Raw genomic sequence first — 22,846 nt, 5'->3', positions numbered from 1 at the left:
TTACTATTTTTTTCAAAGCAGAATATTTTATTCCGAAGTGTTATATAATGCTCACGCTTTTAGTGGTAAATAATCAATAGCATATTATGATTTTAGAGTACATACAGTACTTGCGGGAGTATGTAATCTATACCAGAAATGATTTTACCCTTTACCAATTTAAAAGTTATTGGTGCATGAAAGAGGTTTGAACTACACAAAACAGCCTCTGGGAACTTATAGTTTTCATTGCAGGACGCTGTACAGCAGTTTCAGCTTCAATTACAGGCAAAGAAATCCCACTTGGACAATAATCACTAAGAAAGGTATTAAGTTAATTTGTATTCATTAGTTTGGCTCAATATGAAGTCATTTATTACTATTATTACTACTGTTATTACTATTGGGTGATCATGAATATGAATATTAGTACTCTTCTCTTCTGTTTTTTATTTCACTCATTTATTTTAGCCTTTTAAATATTGTCATTTGAATAAACTATATTTTCACTAATATAAAGCATGTATATATATTCATTTAAATAAAATAATTCCTTATATTATGTTATATTAAGTAAGCTGTGATACACTGTACTCTTGCATGAATAAAATAAATTAATTGCCTATACATGTATGATGGATATTATAAAGTTAGTGATATTTTATGTATTTTTTGTATAGACTATTTGTAATGTTCGCACATATTAGATATAGGCAGTACTGAATAGTATGTATTTTCCTGTAATAGCTACTTGTTTAATAATATCTGTAGGTCATAAAAGCATAAATAAGTAAAACAAACACATTTTATTTTGTATGTATGTATGTATGTATGAATGTATGTATGTATGTATGTATGTATGAATGAATGAATGAATGAATGTATGTAACTATGTATGTGTTAGTGGTGATTTATTTTATGTATGGTTATAGTTATGACTTTGCCATTTATTGTAGCATGGGATATGCAGGCTATATGTATGCATGTGTTAATGGACATTTATTATATGTTTGGTTACAATTAAATTACTGTATGACATTTATTGCAGTATGGAAATATTCTATCTGATTGGAATTCAGTTAATATTGGCTTCATTTTTTCTGATTTACTTTGAAAAGCATCACTGTACATTTGAAGGTAAGCTTCCCCTTATTATAACTGCTAGTCACTGTTATAGATTACAACGTACAAAGAATAACTACAGTTGGAGCACAAGTTAGACATACTGTATGTGGTGTTCCAGCAAGTTTCAAGGCAAGGAGGACGCCCAGGATAGTCAAAGTTAAATGTGCTTTATCTGTATTTCGGCAAGACTATTTACAAAAATGGGAAGCAATTTTACATAGAATGAATTCATACAAATTGGAAAATGTATGCATATGTACAGTATCTCCCTGAGTAAGACCAAGGGACAAAATGCTTAGAAACCAATTTTTGTCGAACATCCAGCTCCTGTGTATTCAGAGGTTAGGGCTTTTTGATTTTTATCTAGGATACAGTATATTAAAAATACCTGAATTACTACACAATATGGTCTCTTACTCTATTCTCTACTCTTTGGGTTATTTATGACTTTAAAGACCTCAGAAATCTGGGGGACCAACTGCACACAGAGAAGTTTGAAATATTTAGTACAAGTACATCTGGTACAAGTACATCTGCACTGTATTGGGCACTATGGTTTTAAAACTTTTACTAAACATTTCATATATTACACTAATCGGCGCCTATTTATTTAACCGTTTTTGAGATGTAATTTACCTGCCTTTAGCTGACATTTGTGAATGACTGCAGTCACCTTAGTAGAACTCAGGGAGTGTTCATTATGTCTTTCACTATTTTTGTTGTCGGTGTAATGTTTTATGTATGTGCACTAATATGAGCACTACAACACCCTTGCCTCCTTCTGACTGTTTATATATGTTATAAACATATTTTAAATAACACCAGATGATGAATAGGGTTTTAAAAATACTGTATAGATGTGCCCTTTTTCCACTTGTTTTAAAGCTCCCACTACCTACTCTAGGCAGTGAATCATCACATTAGCCAAGCAGTAGAAGATTTCAGAATTATACTTTCAGTAATGTAAGCAATAAGATTTATGAATTTAAGTTTGTTTAAATTTAGGGATTTTTTTAAATAGCATTTTATATAAAGTTATATTTTACAAGAATTGCTATAGTTATATTTTATAAGTATTGCGGTCCCTTCTATCTCTTGATCGGTCAAGGGCAGATTTGTAATCAGAGTGACAGTGGAATACATTCTAAGAGTGAACACATTTGCAACGTTAAAATGACAGCAGAGGGAGTGTGTGAGCAAGTGGACCAATCAAGTCATAGTATTTTTATAATATTAGTATGTTATTTTGTGATTGGTCCAACAGGCATTCAGCTAGGATGGTGAAAAGGACATTAAAATATAACACATAGATAGTAGTGTAGCTCTGACTGGAATGTTGACATCTATTCTCATACTCTGCTTGTTTTGATGCAAGAGTCTCAAATGGTCTAAGACAGTTCTGGCATGAATAAGAGGTGGTGTGGCTTATAAAGCTTGGGTGAGCAAAGCAAGCCAATGCTTTTACCCTTTAATCCATACTATAGTCATTCTCTTTTGTTTTACCACCCCCTTGAAAGCTCTCGTTTTATTGCTTCCGCTGGTTACTGCTTATGCAGATGCAACAAATGCTCCTTGGCCTATACAAATGAGGACCATCCACCCTACATAAATTCCCCCAGTCAAAGCTTGTTATATGGGACCATATGTCCGAAGGAATGGGATTGAAATACTGGCGGCTGTTTAGCCAATCCCAACAGCAGATGCCCGACAGGAGGAGATCCCGACTGGGGCAGGTATGATCCTAACCCTCCCCTGCCCCCCCCTAACCCTAACCCTCCCTTAGCGGTGCCTAACCATAACCTCCCCTCGGTGGTGCCTAACCCTAACCCGCTCTTACCGCTCCCTAAACCTAACCCTCCCGTGGGGTGCCTTACCCTAATCCCTCTTTGGGGGTGCCTAACCCTAACCCTCCCCCTAGGGGTGACTAACCCTAATCTGCCCCCCCAAAACCACACTAGACTCCCTAATCCTAACCCTTCAATCGTGCTGGCGTCATCGGCGTTCCAGCATCGGGTTTAACATAGGCGTCGTATTTTGATGCCTATGTTAAATCATTTGCCAGGATTCCGCTGTCGGGATTGAGACTTCTCATAACTACATCCCGTCCATTTACCCAAGTCCAACATTGACAACTCAGTAGCATAAAATTGTTTATATGTTTTTATTATTATTATTATTATCATTTATTTATATGGTACCACAAGTGTTCCGCAGCGCCTTACAAAGTACATAGGCAAACAGGTTGACTTACAGTGACTTGCAGTACAATACAATACAGGACATGGATAATATACATTGCTACATTCGCGACCATAACACCCAGATAAGCAACAGAGCAAAGCAACCAAGTGTTATGTGCCCTGGTGGGGAGTAAGAAGTATATGAAAGTAGGAGAAAGTAGGAGAATCACAAGAGGCTAGAGGGCAATGCTCATAGCAGCTTACATCTAAATGGGAGGGACAGACAAACAGGTGTGACACAGATGGGGCAGGTAGGGAGGAAGGAAGATGTAGCAGCAAGTTAAGATGGGAGCTGGAAGGCTTTGATGAAGTGGTGGGTCTTGAGAGCCCATTTGAAGGATTGTAAAGAGGTGCAGAGTCTCAGTAGGGAGAGGGAGATAGTTCCAAAGGTCGGGAGCAGCGCGGGAAAATTTCTATAGGTGTTTTTGTAAAAATATTACAAGTCATTTAAGCAACCATTTTGTTTAAAATGGTATAGCATTTCATTCATCATATAGGGCAAACTTACAATGAAAAGTTGTCAAAATTCCACTTGACATTGTACAAATGATTATGCAAAAACACACTCCATAAAATGAATACCAGCAGTAGGTACAGCAGGTAATCCCGGTGAAGCCTTCCCATGAATACAGTACTTATCTTGAATATTGGGCACAACTGAATACTATAGATAGATCATATACTGTACAGTATTACATTTCAACCCTATATTTATATACCAATAACTTGAAAGTAATCCTTTTTTCATTATCACTTCTCACCTCTACATGAAGACCTGTTTATACCATTTGTCCAGAGTTCCATAGGTCTAGCTTTCCTTACCACACCATTATGCATCCCCATATATTCAAATATTTATTTAACATAATTTGGTAGAGAAGCAAGAGCCTTTTACATTCTATTCAAAAACTTTTTCCATTTTCTACATTCTTACTATTGTACCATTGCTTAGATTTATCCAGAAGCATTATTATCCAGTGCCAGAATCTAGATCCTAAGTTCAACTGTGTGAAATACTGTACATGTCTCTTACTTTCATTATGTATAGGTTCAAATACATCAAATTTCTAGTAACATATACTGTATATCAGTTCTTCTAATATATTAATTTTCAATGAGCTACATATAGTTGAATTAAGCATTTTAGGTATATGTGTTATCCATCGCATACTTACTTTGCAGAAATTTTCCCAGGTGATTTAATGAGAGGAAGAGTACTGTAACAATGAGAAACATTGCTTGAGTTAGAGATGTATTAGCGAAAATACATAAGCTACCCATACCAGTTGTGGCCAGCTTGAGTAGTATGAGTTATTGGTATTATATATAGGTACTTATTTTCATTGTATCAGTATATCATGATGCTCTGCATTGTTCCCCTTTGTAGTGAGTATGTATGTAATGTAGAGTTGTGCGCCAACCCCCTAATTTTTTGGTTTTGGATCTGGATTAAATTTCGTGTATTGGTTTAGGTTCTGGTTTTGCAAAACCACACCCACGTGTTTTGGTTTGGATCTGTATTTTTTTTCAAAAAATTATAAAAACTGCTAAAATTATTTGGGCCTGTTTTCGTGTTTTCGTGCCTACATTATTATTTTTTTGCCTTTTTTTTCCTATTTAACAAGTTTATTTTAAATTTTGCAAAAATAAAATAGCACAACAATACGTGCATAGACGAAAAAGATATCGGGAATATAAAGAGACAAGAAATAAGAAGATAAAATGCGGAACTGCATAGTAACATATAAGCACATATATATCAATAAACAGATCTGAGAACTAATTTAAAAAAAAGAAAAATTATTCAGAGAAATAAGAACCGCTAGATATCAAAGCAATAAACTGTAAAAAACATATCAAAACATAAGAAGAGAGCAAATGGGAATCGTAAGAGCATAGAAAAGAAGAAAGGAGAAGAAAAAATGACGAGAGAGAGTAAGAAGAAAAGGAAGAGAAGAGGAGGGTTTTGGCAGGGGGGCAGGGTAAGTAGGAAAGAGGCCTAATCCGGGTCTATGTTACACGTTGGGGAAGCCTAAACAAAAAACCCACCATGGCAGTATGAAGAAGAAAAACATAAATAAATAAATCAATCAATTGAGATAAATAAATTGTAATCGTTAAAGCATATCATCCGAAAAGCCTGAGGGCAGGGTCTCATATGATATGGTGCTATTGAGGGGTTTGCACCGGCCACTTTTCGTGTTTTGTGTTTTGATTTTGGATTTGGATCTTTCTTCGTGTTTTGGATCTGGATTGGTTTTGCCAAAACCACCCTTCTGTGTTTTGGGTTCAGGGTTTTGTGTTTTGGATCAGTATTTTTTTGAAAAAAAGCATAAAAACAGCTAAAATCACAGAATTTGTGGGTTTTTCTGCTCCTATGCTATTATTAACCTCAATAACCTTAATTTCAACTAATTTACAGTCTATTCTGAATACCTCACACCTCACAATAGTGTTTTTATGTCCAAAAGGTTGCACCAAGGTAGCTGGATGACTATGCTAAGCGATACGAGTGGGCGGCACAAACACGTGGCCAATCTAGGAGTGACACTGCAGTGGCAGACAGGATGGCAGTTTGAAAAACTAGGCCCCAAACAGTACATAATGCAAAGAAAAAAAAGAGGTGCAAGATGGAATTGTCCTTAGGCCCTCCCACCCACCCTTATGTTGTATAAACAGGACATGCACACTTTAGCAAACCAATCATTTCAGCGCCAGGATCTGCCACACGACTGTGGCTGAAATGATTGGTTCGTTTGGGCCCCCACAAAACAAGCTGGCAATTAATCTGTCCCTGCACAAACTGGCTCTACGGAGGCAAGATGTCGTCTCATCCTCCTCATCCACCGATTCCTCACCCTCTTCAGTGTTGTGTACATCCTCACAGAGTATTAATTCGTCCCCGCTGGAATCCACCACCACAGGTCCCTCTGTACGTTCTGGAGGCTGGTCTCCCTGGAAGAGTTGATAATTCATTTTTATGAACATCATCTTCTCCTGTCTGACATGCCTACATGGATGCTGTCACCGATGTAATCCTTTAACAGACAGACGCACGCTTGTCGCTGCTGCTTTGAGGATGCAGGTGCGGCTACAGCCCACACAATTCACAAAGACAGAAAAAAAAAAGAATTTTTTATTTTTTGTGGAGCGCACTCTGGGGGTTACAGCACCCTTTAATGGACAAGCCAGCTGCCCCTTTACTTATGACACAGGTGCACGCTTGGTGCTGCTCCTTTGTTGATGCACGTGCAGCCACAGTGCACACAATTTACAAACACAGAAAATAATTCCTCCACCATTCTGTCAGTGGTGACAGTATCATATGCAGTGACAGTAGACATGTCAGAAATTGTTGCCAGGTCCTTCAGTCCGGACCAGATGTCCAAACTTGGTCCTGCCTGCCCTGCATCACCACCAGCGGGTTGCTTAGGATACCTAAGTTTTTTCCTGGCAGCCCCAGTTGCAGGAGAAAATGAAGAAGGAGCTGTTGACATGTCAATTTCCGCTTCTGCTGACAGTGTTTTCACCAGCAGGTCTTTGCACCTCTGCAGGCTTTAAACCTAGGATCAAGCACGGTGGCCAAAATGTAGTGGTCTGATTTCAACAGATTGACCACCCTGGAATCCTGGCAAGGCGAATGAAGGGCTTCATCCACAAGTCCCACATGCCGAGCGGAATCGCTGCATCTTAGCTCCTCCTTCACTTTCTCCAGCTGCTTCTGCAAAAGCCTGATGACGGGAATGACCTGACTTAAGCTGGCAGTGTCTGAACTGACTTCACGTGTGGCAAGTTCGAAGGGCTGGAGAACCTTGCACAACACGGAAATCATTCTCCACTGCGCTTGAGTCAGGTGCATACCCCCTCCTTTGCCTATGTCATAGGTGGATGTATAGGCTTGAATGGCCTTTTGCTGCTCCTCTATCCTCTGAAGCATATATAGTGTTGAGTTCCACCGCGTCACAACCTCTTGCTTCAGGTGATGGCGGGGCAGGTTCAAGAGTGTTTGCTGGCGCTCCAGTCTTCGGCACGCAGTCGCTGAATGGTGAAAGTGGACAGAAATTTTTCGGGCCACCCAAAGCGTCTCCTGCACGCCCCTGTCACTTTGCAGAAAATTCTGCACCACCAAGTTTACTGTGTGAGCAAAACATGGGACGTGCTGGAACTTGCCCACATGTAATGCCCACACAATATTGGTGGCGTTGTCAGATATCACAAATTCCCAGGAGAGTCTAAGTGGGGTAAGCCACTGGGCGATGATTTCCCTCAGTTTTTCTAAGAGGTTGTCGGCGGTGTGCCTCTTACTGAAACTGGTGATACACAGCGTAGCCTGCCTTGGAACGAGTTGGCGTTTCTGAGATGCTGCTACTGGTGACGCTGCTGTTGTTGCTGCGTAAGGTGATACATCTACCCAGTGGGCTGTCACAGTCATATAGTCCTTAGTCTGCCCTGTTCCACTTGTCCACATGTCTGTGGTTAAGTGGACATTGGGTACAACGGCATTTTTCAGGACACTGAGGACACTTTTTCTGACGTTTCCGTACAGTCTCGGTATCGCCTGCCTAGTGAAGTGGAATCTAGACGGGATTTGGAACCGGGGACACACTACCTCCATCAATTGTCTAAATCCTACTGCACTAATGGCGGATACCGGACGCAAGTCTAACACCAACATAGCAGTCAAGGCCCCAGTTATACTTTTTGCTTCAGGATGACTGCTGTCGTACTTCATCCTCCTCGCTAAGGACTGTTGGAGGGTCAATTGTTTAGTAAAAGTAGTGGTGTTCCTACTTCCTCTCTTGGATGATGAATGACTCCTAGCAGCAGCAACAGCAGCAGTGGCAGCAGTAGGCGTAGCAATGCAGGATCCTCCGGAGGAATCCCGGATAGGAGAGTCAGTCATGCCAGTGACATGGCCTGCAGGACTACTTCCGAACCTGACTGAGGAGGAAATTGACGAGGAGGGAGTTGACGGTGTGGTTTGCAGGCGCTTGGATACAACAGGACAACGGGATTTTAGGTGTCCCTGGACTGCTTACGATCTTAGCCAAAGTTTCTGAACTTGACAGTAACTTTTGCAGGTTCCGTATAAGGGATGATGTTCCTAGGTGGTTAACGTCCCTACCCCTACTTTATTCACCTTTACATATGGTACATATGGCAAGACAGTTGTTGTCCAGATTTGGATAGAAATATTGCAAGACCAAAGAGGTGGAATGTTTGGTCTTCTGCCCAGGCATGACCGTGATGGGCATTTTCATCCCACGGACAACAACTGTCTCCCCCGGAGCCTGATTTAAACAAACCACATCACCATCAGAATCCTCCTCGCCAACTTCCTCCTCAGCGCCAGCTACACCAGTATCCTCAACCTGTTGTACTTCAACAGTGACATCTTCAATTTGCATATCAGCAAGTGGACTGTGGGTGCTCCTTTCCGCACTTGCAGGGGGTGTGAAAATGGTGAAAGGAGCCACCTCTTCCCATCCAGTGCTGGGAAGGTCAGGCATCGCAACCGCCACCACACTTGGACTCTCCTTGGGGATTTGTGATATCTTCTTAGAACGCACAGTTCTTCGCTGTGCTTTTGCCAGCTTAACTCGTTTGATTTTTTTAGCGCGAGGAGGGCTTCCATCGTCATGTGAAGCTGAACCACTAGTCATGAACATAGGGAAAGACCTAAGCCGTTCCTTGCCACTCCGTGTCGTAAATGGCATATTGGCAAGTTTACGTTTCTCCTCATATGATTTAAATGTTTTTTTTAATGTCATTTTCCTGAACTTTGTCATTTGGGATTGTATGTGCCCTCTACTATGACATTGGGCATCGGCCTTGGCAGACAACGTTGATGGCATGTTATCGTCTATGTCATGACTAGTGGCAGCAGCTTCAGCACTAGGAGCAAGTGGTTCTTGATCTTTCCCTATATTATTTTTATCGGAGAAAGTTTGGTCCTCCATTTATGTTATATTGATATATACGTGCGGCTAAGGTGCACACAAACACAGAAAATTATTTTTTATTTTTGTTGGAGACTAGTGCACTTTGTGGGTTACACCACCCTTTAAGAAATGAGCCAGCCGGCTCTTTACTTATGGGACACAGGCGCTCGCTTGGCGCTGCTCCTTTGTTGATGCACGTGCAGCTACAGTGCACAAAATTCACAAAGACAGAAAATTTTTATTTTTTTATTTTTTGTGGAGTTACACCACCCTTTAACACACAGACACACACTTGGCGCTGCTGCTTTGAGGATGCATGTACAGTGCAGACAATTCACAAACACAGAAGAAAATGTTTTATTTTTGTTGGACTGCACTTTGGGAGTTACACCACCCTTTAACAGATGAGCCAGATGGCCCTTTAGTTATGACACAGGCGCACGCTTGGCGCTACTTTGTTGATGCTCTTGCGGCTACTGCGCACACAATTCAGAAACACAAAAAATATTTTTTTATTTTGTTTGGAGTGCACTTTGCAGGTTACAGCACCCTTTAACAGTTAAGCCAGCCGGCCCTTCACTTATGACACAGGCGCATGCTTAGCGCTACTTAGTTGATGCATGTGCTGCTACTGCGCGCACAATTCACAAACACAAAAAATTATAGTTTTTTTTTTGGAGTGCACTTTGGGGGTTACAGCACCCTTTAATGGACAAGCCAGCCTGTCCTTTACTTATGGGACACAGGCGCACGCTTGGCGCTGCTCCTTTGTTGATGCACATGCAGCCACAGTGCACACAATTCACAAACACAGAAAATAATTTTTTATTTTGTTTGGAGTGCACTTTGGGGTTTACACCACCCTTTAACAGATGAGCCAGCTGGCCCTTTACTAATGACACAGGCGCACGCTTGGCGCTACTTTGTTGATGCACATGCGGCCACAGTGCACACAATTCACAAACACAGAAAAAAATATATATTATAATTATTTGGAGTGCACTTTGGGGGTAATAGCACCCTTTAACGGTCAAGCCAGCTGGCCCTTTACTTATGACACAGGCGCACGCTTGCCGCTACTTTGTTGATGCACGTGCGGCTACTGCACACAGAATTCACAAACACAGAAAAAATATTTTTTGCACTTGGGGGGAGCACCCCTGATGGACAGAGCACCCCCTGGACAACACTACAACACCCCTTTAGGACTGGGACACTGCACAGGACACAGCCCCTATGGACAACTGACTGCACAACACAGTCCAGCCAGCCCCTATGGACTTTGGAGGAGTGGACACAGCCCCTATGGACAACAGCAGCACAGCACAACAGAGCCAGCCCCTATGGACTTTGGAGGAGTGGACACAGCCCCTATGGACAACAACAGCACAACACCGCCAGCCCCTATGGACTTTGGAGGAGTGGACACAGCCCCTATGGACAACAGCAGCACAACACAGCTCAGCACAACACTACGCTACACAGCCCAACCAGCCCTAACTCCCACCCTCCCGCTTCACTGTCCACAGCCGAGTGAGAAAATGGTGCCGACGCAGGCACCTTATATAGAATCCAAAACCCGCGAGACCCTGAAGGTGGGGTGATGACGTTTTGCCTTGATTTCAGATCCGAGTCAGGCGGGAAAAGTCGAGCCTGACTCAGATCGGCCTCGGATCGGGGGGGCTCGGGGGGGGTACGGATTTCAGAAATCCGAACCCTCTCACCCCTAGTGCTATTATATAACAACCAGTCACACCAAACCATAAGAAACTTATGAGAGGTATTGTGGAGACAAGCTGATATTCTCCATGGCCGCCACGTGCCAAATTTTATTTTTACGTTTTTGGCGAGAAGGAGGGTCAATACCTTTCCATTGTCTTGCAATAAGACATCGAGCTGCATTTAAAATATGTGATGAGAGTTTATCAGCATGTTTGTTAAGGCCCTCAAGTGGACAGTCAAGGAGGAAGGACCAGGGAGACTTAGTCAGTGGTACTTTAGGAACTTCCGATAGGAGTCTGGTAACCCCATCCCAGAATTGGGCTATTTTAGGGCATGTAAGTAAGTACCCATCTCGTCACATCCTCTCCAATACTGCCCAGAGGCTGAATGATACATTCTGTGCAAACGGCCAGTACCAGGTACCATCTATAGTAAACCTTGTAGACATTCTCCTTGATTAAGGAGGAAATAGAGGACTTAGATACCTTTTCCCGCACCACAGACCATGTGTCCTCAGCAGGTGGTTCCTACAGTATTATTAACCTTAATAACAATCATTTCCAGGCATATCCAGTTAATTGTAACCACCTCACAGCTCACAATATTGTTTTACTACTTTTCACCAATATAGGCCAAAGGCTGCAGTGAGCTGGCTGGCTAAAGTAAGTGACAGAGCAGCGGCACAAACGCACGGCAGTTAAAGAAAAATATAGGACATCAATGAAACATTGCCACACAGCAGCGGCAGACAGGATGGCAGTTTAATAAACTATAATAATGTCAGTCTGCACTGTTCCAAATAGTGGAAAATGCAAAGAAAAGAGGTGCAAGATGGAATTGTTATTGGGCCCTCCTATCCACTCTTATGTGGGATATTTAAAAGGACATGCATAGTTTAACAAATGAAGCACTTTAGCGACTAGGACTGACACTTTTGTGGCTGAAGTCCTTGGTTTGTTTGGGCCTCCAGAAAACTATTTTTTTGAAGGACTACCTTCAATTATAAAGGAGGAGGTTGATGATGAGGGTGTTGGTGGTGATAATTGCATGTGCTGGTCCAAATGGCTGGTAGCTGATACTGGACTGCTTGTTATTAATTTACTAATTATTATAATTTTGTTAAATAAATTGCATGAACTCGCTGTAAATGACGTAATAGGGAGGAGATGCCTAGATGGGTAACGTCCCTTCCTCTGCTAACTTTGGCTTCACAAATGGTACAGATACCTTCATAAATGTTGCCAGGATTTGGGTTAAAATAATTTCACACCCAAGCGGTGGATTTTCTGGTTTTATCCCCAGGTATGACAAATGCTTTCTTTTTATCACTAGCAATAACTGCTGCCACTGGTGGCTGATTTACACAAACAACTTCTTCATCATCAATATCCTCATTAGCGTCAGGAAGGACACAAATATCCCCCCTCATCCTCCTGTTGCACTTCCTCCACACTATCATCCTCAATTTCTATTATTTCACCATCTAATACTAGCACAGCCGTCATGGCATCAGTGATCCACTGTGCAACTGGGTGACAGCTGTCATACTTGCTTTCACTATCAAAGGATTTTTTAATTCAATTGTTTTTTTTAAACTACTACTAGTAGTATTCTTCTTGGTCGATTTCTGGGATGAAGATCCACCTCCAGCAGCAACAGCAGCAGGTCTAGCGCTCAAGGATTCTGAGGAATCTTGGCTAGGGGAGGAGTCACTTAGCCTTATCCTGGATGCAGAGCTACCTCCAATCATGATTAAGGATATTGTTGATGATGGTGTTGGTGGTGAAGATGGCAGGTGCCTGGATTTGGCAGAGAGAAGGGAGCTAGCTGACGCTGGACTGCTTGTTGTTACTTTTTTAGCCAAATAACTCAATCAACAATACTGTATAATTAATTTATATAGGCTTCTTCAGTACTGTATCTATCTATCAACACTCTCACATATTTTGACAATTAGCATTCATTAACTCTCTAACTAATTATACATACACCTTAAAGAAATAAACTAATTCTTACTTTTTGAATCACTGTCCAGCAGACACTGAGCCTGATTCATTACCGATCGCAACTGCGATTACGCTTGCAATCGGCCTATTGTTGCATTCTGCACATGCATCACAGTGTGCAAATATCCACTGTGATGGGGACTGCGATCGCACTACACAAACCCATCGCAGAGTGATTGACAGGAAGTGACCGTTTGGGAGTGGTGACAGGAGATGGTTGGCGAAATGCAGGCGTGCCAGTACCTTTGAACGCCATTGCATGGGTGTACATAAATTAGCTACTGCGATGCCATATGCAGCTTGGGCTTCACTGCATTGGCTGAGGTTAGCAATTTTTGAGTAGGGTCAGACCTTGTGCAAGTGTGCATGAGGTTCCGATAGTACTCGATGTTACCGATTGTTTTGCAGACTTGCTAAGCATTACGGATGTGTCAGTGATCGCACTGAGCAAACAAAATTGTGGGTCGTGGGGACCCCTCACTTTAAAAAATTTGGGTTTTACTGTACTGTTTCTGGGTCCCATCACATATTATGGGGGGTGAGGGCAGGCAGCAGTTGGAACAGTTCTATGGGCAGGAAGCAGTTGAGGTAGGGCTCGGGGTAAAGGCAGAGAGAATTGTAATCAGCTATGAAATATCCTGAAATCCTCAGATCGACATGCACATCGGAAAATGCACCGCCAACGGCTATCACTGCCGCAGTAGAGACTGGACAGACCTGTAGATGAGAGCCCTGCAGCACAGGCACATTTAAGTAATACAGAAGTCTGGGATCAATGCTTGGGTGACACATTATATACATGAGTGCATAATACTAGTCTATATGAAAATCCGCTATGGCTTTTCCCGTCTCCATCATGCGCAATGGTAGCCAGAGTGCGCGTTCCACCATTGGCTCCCACTGCTGTGACAGACGGACAGGACAAGTTTGCAGCCAGGGCAGAAAGGACTACTATGCAGCACTAGCCACACTACCTAATGACCTGGTAAATGAATGGTTAAATACTAGTCCCTTATATTTGCCAATAGGCGGTATCTCCTGCAAACATTACTTTCCTGTAACTGGCAGTAATATGCATCATGTCACAGAGGTGCAGGCAGCATGGTTAGGGAGATGACAGAAGTGACCACACCTCAATTTCAAAGAAAGCAGACCTTGTATACTGTAGCTGGCTGGATGTTATCAGATGTTATCATTACAGATATATGTAAATATATATGTCAAACGTGTTTACCCTCTCATTGTTATGGAACTGCAAGTCCCAGAATGCCATGCCTATGTCTATTCCAAGTCTGCACTGTGCACACGTAAGAAAGCTGAAAAAAGCTGTAGAGCTGGAGTCGTTCCCCTCCCCTCCATCCTGCAAGCTCTCCCATGGGCTGATGCAATCCCATGGGACGCCACGGCAGCTCCCCACTGTCACTAACCATCTCTCCGGTTCCTACATCGGTTGCTGCCTCTGACTGGTGTGGAACTTCCAGGAGTCCAGGCGGCAGATCTGGCGAGAGCACCTCTTCAAGATAGCGCAACCACCATTCTAACCTGGCACCATCCGCAAGCTAATCGGAGCTCGTGGACTGGCAGCTGCTGCTGATTGGCTGCCGGTCTGCAAGCTCCAACTGGCTGACGGCCGGTGTCTATTTGAATGACAGCGCTGGTTGTTTTATCTGCAGGGTGGATGTACCGGGTCCCCGGGGACGCGATGTGCTGCGGCCAATCCCTGACAGCCTGTCAGAGATTGTCCACAGCACAGCGCATCCCCAGAGACCCAGACACTTTTTAAAAGTGAGTCCCCTGTCTGCAATCCCGAGTAAAATATACGTATTTGTAATCTGTGTGTGTGTAAGGTAAAGAGGGCATCCTTATGTTAGGCTGTGATGGCATTGTGATTGCAATCATTAGCATATGTTCGAAGCAAGACTGCGTGCATAATCGCTGCTGCGTCACAATAGCGATCGTTGTTGTATCAGGCCCATTATTCAATACATTATTGCCCTCATTATACAGAAAGTGTATTGTGATTCCTCTTCTTCTGATTGGGCAGAAAGTTGGGATTTAGGGTGGTTTGGAGTTGGTTTTCTGGTGGTTTAATGGTGGATTTATGTAATAGTAAATTCAGTGGTTTGGCGCTTCAATCTGCCAGCGATGTGCAGGGGTTTTAAAACTCCAACAAAACCACCACTTAGTAAGTTTACCCTTTACTGTGAAACATTAAAAAATGATGGAACTGTTTGCTTTGCAGTGCAACTTTTTTCTTTAAGAAATGATTTCCTGGTAACACTATATATAACTATTGTCCCCTGTTACCTAAAAAAGTTGTAAAGATGAAAAATGCTGTTGTCATTTCCAGTTTTTTCTCCGCACTGAGTTGCATTTTGCTTTCTGTAAAATGTCACTATAAGTATATTCTAGCAAGTGGTCAATTAAATGTAATGTCATTGCTTCTATATTGTCTTATGTCTTTTTATTACCACTTATTTTATAATTTATTTTATTGTTTTAGGAACAAACGGAAGAACCTTTTTGGATAACAAAAGAACAATAAATTATAGACTCAAAAGGTAACATATGACAGAATAAAATAAAACTTCTTCCCCATTATTTCCTACTTAAACCACAATATAATGAACACAACATAGTGGGCATACATTTGTGCAAACGCGAGAGACAATTTGTATATACAAGGGAGCCTTCAAACGTAAGGCAAGAACATTTCTCATGCTAATTAGTGTAAAGTTGATTTCAATTATGTTTTCACAGAGCTTTACATTGATCTACACAGTGGGAAATATGTCTTGCTGCCCATTACTTTCATAATTATGTCATCATTATAAGACATGCATTATTAACTCTGTAAAATATCTCTTTTTAATAGAACACTCTGTCGGTGGTTAATAATTGTACCCTTATTATAAGCAATATACAAATGATTTCTATAAATTTAGCTCAGGGAGTAATTAACTATGTATTGGCGAATCAGTCATATCTATTATATATTGCTTATGATTACATGCTAAATAATAACCATTTTATCAGTGACACAGTTTTGCTGTTCATTCTCCACTGCCAGGGACTTCTGATAGTCTTGTAGGATATTAGACTTGTTCGAAAAAAAAGGTCCTGTTCATTAAAGTTGTATAGAACAGAGGAGGTGTTGGCAACATGTGACTAAAGCAATTGGATATTTTTATGATGCTTGCAAATGAAGGAATACCTTCTTTTACTGTAAAAATCCTGCAAACTTTGCTAACTGGAATCTGAAAATGTATAGCTGTGTAATGTTAGAGTACGTTGCATTAAATATGTGGGTGAAGGTTCAAGTGTGTACTGAGTCTGACTGTACCAGAATAGACCATTGTTTAAATGACTCTAAATTATTCATTTAAAATACATATTTTCTCCTAAATCAGACTCTATATGCAACTCTTGTAGGTTAACAGGGCTATTGGGGGTGGGGCAGGACAATTTGTGATTATAATGCCATCTGATATTGCATGTGCTGCCAGCACCTGTTCACCAACCAGGGACGTTTCTAGAGAGGAGGGGGCCCGTGTGCAGTCTCCGACATGGGCCCCCTCCTCTCCGCCCGGCAGCCGGCAGCGCACTGAGCTGTGCGCGGACAGCACCGGAGTTATAGACTCTGGGCATTAGAGTGTGCCCAGAGTCTATAGTGTATGCACAGGTAACCAGGAAAATGGCCGCCATTTCCCAGTTGTTTTGCAGCTCTGGATGCCCGCTCCGACGTGGGACTCCGGAGAGGTAAGTATTATTATGGGTGCAGGGTGTGCGGTGCGGGGCCCTGTGTTCCCCGCACCCATTATAGATACGCCCCTTTCACCAACCCTGTTACTTTGCCCGAAAAGAAGTCACTAGGATAAGGAGGAACAACAGAACGGTCTGTAGGTGCAAGATGAGATCAGGGTTCACCTCCCCCTACATAGTTCTATTGTGGAAACTCCCACTTTGACTCAGAAGACAATCACACTTTTTGCTTAAGGTGCCCACAGACATAGCGATATACTTACGATCAGACAATGTGTCCGATTTCCCTTGAAACTCTCCCTGGGAGCTCAGCACATGATCTGCACACGATCTGCACATGATATGCTGTCCAGTCTTCATCCGATCTCCTGCAGCCAGACTATTTATAGAGCATTGTGTCCTAGATTATCAGATCTGCCGTACAGCACGGCAGATCTGACAATGCGATGTGCGACCTGCGGGGACCCGCATTGCATCGTGATCGTAAGTGGGGACTCACAATTTGGGCATTTTTTACCCGATCTGTCATCCAGAGTGTCGGAATCGGCCAGATCGAGTAAAAAAATCGCTATGTGTGTGGGCACCTTAAGAGATCACTGTACGCTTCTTCCAGACGTCAGTGTATGTACAGGCAGCAGCAGTGGCTGGCAAGTTGGAAGGATGGATTGGAAAAAGTTAATGGCTCAAATAAGCCACCCAGACAAGCAGTAAAATAAATTCAATTTAAAACTAATTCCGCAACCTGTTCTGGCAGAAAAAAGCCAGGGCCAGAACATCCAAAATATATAAGGTATTCTTGCAGAAAACAAGGCATGAGGTGGAAATTGAAGTAAATAGTTTATGTCACATAGTAATCAGTTTTTCTGTATTGAAATGACCAGAGACCTAAAAAAAAAGTGTGTGGTGGTCAATAAATCATACTTGGCTACTCTCCCTCTCCCGGGACGGCCGGGAGCCCCCCCGCAGGAGCAGACAAGTCTCCTGGAATGGCCCCCACACATCCCACCCCCACCCCGTGCCCACACCCACTTAGCGTGTGAAAGTTGGCGGTCCGGTGGGTGATGATGCATCATTATAGCCGATTGTGCTGACATGCCCCCACAGGCAGCCCCCTCCCATAGGGGGCTCCCAAAATATTAGTAAGTAAGCTATAAATGTTAAGCAAAATGGCAGAATGTGAACAATTAGAAACAATAAGACTGATTCTGAGTTGCAAACAAAGCAAAAAGAGCAGCTACTTCTGCACCTTGGTAAAACCATGTTGCACTGCAGGTGGTGGAGGTATAAAATGTGCAGAGAGGGTTAGATTTGGGAGGGGTGTGTCCAAACTGACATCTAAATTGCTGTGTAATAATAAAGCTGTCCAGCATTTGTGGGCTACATACAAAAGCAGCCAGTATTTACTGTACCCTGCATATAAGAAAAAGGTATTTGCACCCCTTGCACTGCAACATAGTTTGTCCAGGTGCAGATACTTCATACTTGACTACTTTCTGGACGCTCACTCCAGGAGTGGGCTGCCAGGTTGGCACAGTGATGGAGCGTGCAGGGAGCCTGGCATAGTGGGCTATGCAAGGGCGTGGTGGGGCATAGGGGGCAAGTGGGGGGCCACACCACGCACTTGCACTGCCCCCACTATGCCTCGCTCCTCTGCTGTGCCAACCTGGCTGCCACTCCAATGCCAAGATTATCGGTGTTGAAAAGTGGGGGAGTGGCTACGATGATGCAATTTGGTGCGAATCACATCATGGGCCACCCAGAGCACCCAAAATACTCAGGAAGTGCGCGGCACCGGGTGGACGCGTCAGCCTCTGGGAGATAGGAATGAACTTCCAGGTGGCTGGGAGCAGCACCTGAGATTTGGGAGCCTCCCAGCCATTCCGGGAGATTAGGTAAGTATGAGTTACTTGCTTCGTTGCTTTGCTTAGAATCAGCCCTTTGCTTCTTTTTTGCTCAGAATGAATCCCAATATGTGTATACAATAAAAGTAATGTATGCAAAGGGTATGAGACGCAATGCAATTTGTTCATGTTACATTTATCTCAAAGCACATGTCCTTTTAAGATATTTATAGGCTAATGCATTGGCCACAAGACTGCAGAGTGGGTCTCCATTATTGTATCAAACTTTGACCAAGACAAATAGATTCAACCATAGGTGACTTAGATCACAAATAATTAAGTTCACTGAAAGATTTTAAGTTCGTTCAAACTATTTTCCAATGTGAATGTCGAAACTAAAACATAAAAATTCTAAAGTTTGAGGTTCAAATAAAAAAAGGTTACATTTGAGTTTGAGTGTTTCAATATAAAAATATTAATTCAAAAGTGAATGACAAATGCAAATGCCAAACATGAATAATGAACCACAAATGTGAAATACATGCAGTAAATTCAAGGTGCAAATTTCAAACCACAAACTTAAACCTCCAGGTATTTAAGCTTATACAGGTCCGGATTAAGGGGGGGAAGGGCGACAGGGGCGGTCATCCCGGGGCCCCCACACTAGAGCACACGGGGGAGTGGGGTGGTTCTGTGTACCTAAAGCCCCCTGGCAGACCAATACCCTCATTCACCGGCCGTAATGGGGGCAGACCCAATACGGCAAGCCTTAATGGTATGAGATGCTCGCCCCCATTAGCAACCTACAGCTGCTGCATAGAAATGTAAGTGTGTCTGTGTACTGGTTTATTGTGTATCTGTGTTTGTGTCTATATATGTGCATGTACTGTGTGTGTTATTGTGTGTATACTGTGTATGTATATGTGTTAGTGTGTTTGTATGTGTTTATATACTGTGTATGTATTTGTGTTAGTGTGTTTATATGTGTTTATGTGTGTGTATACTGTGTATGTATATGTGTTAGTGTGTTTGTATGTGTTTATATACTGTGTATGTATATGAGTTAGTGTGTTTGTATGTGTTTATGTGTGTGTATACTGTGTATGTATATGTGTTAGTGTGTTTGTATGTGTATACTGTGATTGTATATGTGTTAGTGTGTGTATACTGTGTATGTATATGTGTTAGTGTGTGTATACTGTGTATGCATATGTGTTAGTGTGTTTGTATGTTTTTATGTGTGTGTATACTGTATAGTATGTGTGTGTGTTTGTATGTTTTATAGAGTATATACGTTTGCTACATACATATATATATATATATATATATACTAGGGATGTGCGCCGGACCATTTTTGCCGGATTTGGATTTGGTTCTAATTCGTCGTCCGGCTTTGGATTTGGATTTGCCAAACTGCGGTGACTGGCTTTGGATTTGGATTTGGATTTGGATTTTTTTACAAAAATTGACAAAAAAAGCTAAAATCACATAAATTGGTCTTTTTTTTCTTCCTAGAGTATTATTAACCTCAATAACATTAATTTCCAGTCAATTTAGACCATATCACAGCTTATAATATTGTTTTCAACATTATTGGCCAAAGGTTGCAGTGAGCTGACTGGTTACTAAGCGACAAAGCAGCGGCACAACGACACAGACACCACAGTATAAAGCACATTTATGACATATTGCCTCACAGCAGTGGCAGAAATGAAAAGTAGTGCACCCACCCAGTGGGGTACGGCCAGCAGAACCACAGTACTTGTTTACATAGTGGGCTACGGCCCAAGGAGTCACAGTGCACAATCTTATTCACATTACACTGCACATAGGGCCTAATTCACATTACACCATAAAGTAGTGTCTCTTATTTATGTTACGACACACAGTAGTTCCCGTTTTACACAATGCCCACAGTAGTGACCCTTTTACACAATGCCCACAGTAGCGGTGTCCCTTACACAATGCCCCCAGCAGTGGTGCCCCCTATGCAGTCCCCTTAGTAGTAGGGTCCCCTATGCAGTGCCCCCAGTAGAATGCCCCCCAGTAGTATGCCCCCCATTAGCAGGCCCCCCCAGTAGTATGCCCCCCATTAGCATGCCACCCAGTAGTATGCCCCCCATTAGCAGGCCCCCCCAGTAGTATGCCCCCCATTAGCAGCCCCTCCATTAGTATGGCCCCCCCAGTAGTATGGCCCACCAGTAGTATGCCCCCCCCAGTAGTAGGCTGCCCCAGTAGCAGGAACCCCCCAGTAGTAGGCTGCCCCAGTAGTAGCCACCCCTGTAGTATGCCCCCCCTGTAGTATGGCCCCCCCAGTAGTAGTAAGCCCCCCCAGTAGTATGCCCCCCCCAGTAGTATGGCCCCCCCAGTAGTAGTAAGCCCCCCCAGTAGTATGCCCCTCCCAGTAGAATGGCCCCCCAGTAGTAGTAACCCCCCCCAGTAGTATGCCCCCCCAGTAGTATGGCCCCCCAGTAGCAGGCCCCTCAGTAGTATGGCCCCCCCAGTATCAGACCCCCCCAGTAGCAGACACCCCCAGTAGTATAGCCCCCCCAGTAGCAGACCCCTCAGTAGTATGGACCCCCAGTAGCAGACCCCCCCAGTAGCAGACCCCCCCAGTAGTATAGCCTCCAGCAGTAGCAGACCCCCCCAGTAGTATAGCCCCCCCCAGTAGCAGGCCCCCCCAGAAGTATGGCCCCCCGCACCCCCAGTAGCAGACCCCCCCAGTAGCAGACCCCACCCCAGTAGCGCCACGGCCCTTGCACAAGTAAAAAAAAAAAACTTACCTGAATCCCCGCTCCCGGGCCGTCTGCTCTGCTGTCACACGCAGAGGAGGGAGCCGGAAGACGGAGCTCACGTGTGAGCTCCTGCCGGCTCCCTCCGTGCAGCAGCCAATGAGAGTCTGTGTGACTCTCATTGGCTGCTGTAACAAACACACAGCTGCCGCTGGCGGCTGTGTGTTTGTGTCTGTGTAGGGCAGACCGCTATCACAGCGCTCTGCCCTACACAATAGGAGCCCTGATGTCGGATTCTCTAGTGAGAATCAGACATCAGGCGGTCGCCGTTCGGCCCCGAACGGGGATCCGAGTCAGGCGTTGAACACCCGAACAGGGTGGACTCGGATCCCCAATGTTCGGAGCGGTTCAGATTCCACAGAATCCGAACCGCTCATCTCTAATATATATACACATATATATACACACACAGCCCTCTGACGAAGTCCTAGTGATGAAACACGCAGGGGCGTGGACTAGCATGATTACTATGTGTTATGATTCCTGCCGGTGAAACAAGCTGCTAATCCCGGAGACTTGGCTGTTCGTGCTGTTTATACCTGCGGTGGTCTGGCTGCTTCCGTTGGTACGTCATTCATAACAGATGTTAAAAGGATTATATATTTTCAATAAAATGTTTTAGATAATGCACTATGTGGCGCACCCTGTTCTATTTATTTTTTAGAATCTAATATACCTGTTTGGTGGATACAGGGATCATTGAATAGTGGGGAAGACGCCGGCCCAATACACGAGGCAGTGCATACGGACCCACGTTGAATCATTTATTGAAATTACTGGGACTGAATTGCTTTCAGGATTTGTGCTTCGATTGTTTTTATTATATATATATATATATATATATATATATATACTGTATATAAATGTGTGTGCACGTGTTTAACACACACGTGGGGAGGATGGGGTAGGCTCAGTTTGTGGAGTGGGGGGAGTAGGCTCCATGTGGCTTGGTGGGGCCCCCCACAACTTAGTTGCCCCAGGGCCCCCACAAGCCTTAATACAGCCCTGAGCTTATACTAATGATTCAGCTCATGACTCTCAAAACGGTGAATGTCAATCAAATTTCAAACTGGTTTGAAATTTCTGCCATCTCTATAGACTATACAGTTTCAGAAATTAGTCATAAGATAATTAAAATATCATTATTTGTCTTTAATAAGAGACCATATTGTACAAAGCAAAATATAATTATGCACACACATTTTTCTAAATAAATTTGGCTACTAATATAATTATTTTTGTTTTACCAGGGATAAAGACCATAAATACAAAGGAATTACTGCTTTAGAACCGCAAAATGAAATAAATATTAGAACTGAAAATAAAAGCATGGTGCAAGCTCTGAAAAATAAAACCAACAATACATCTATTCAGCCAAATGGTAATTATTTTCATTATTTGTTTATAATGTTAAAAAAAATCTACTTTAAAAAGCAT

General features: G+C 42.9%; 1 protein-coding gene across 1 annotated transcript in view; it reads left to right on the top strand.

The window, feature by feature from the left end:
- Nucleotides 1-1,028: 1,028 nt before the first annotated feature.
- The window catches only part of TPO (thyroid peroxidase), a 300,270-nt gene continuing 278,452 nt past the window's right edge, over nt 1,029-22,846 (top strand). The window contains exons 1-3 of the mRNA XM_088448842.1: nt 1,029-1,116; nt 15,518-15,575; nt 22,660-22,790. Of these exons, the coding sequence (XP_088304968.1) occupies nt 1,029-1,116; nt 15,518-15,575; nt 22,660-22,790 (277 nt within the window). The remainder of the gene's footprint in view (nt 1,117-15,517; nt 15,576-22,659; nt 22,791-22,846) is intronic.

Source organism: Taudactylus pleione, unplaced genomic scaffold (assembly GCF_031769625.1).
Source record: "Taudactylus pleione unplaced genomic scaffold, aTauple2 ptg000468l, whole genome shotgun sequence".
NCBI lineage: Eukaryota > Metazoa > Chordata > Amphibia > Anura > Myobatrachidae > Taudactylus > Taudactylus pleione.
Note: the sequence above shows the minus strand (reverse complement) of the source record. Positions and strands in the feature narration are given on the sequence as shown.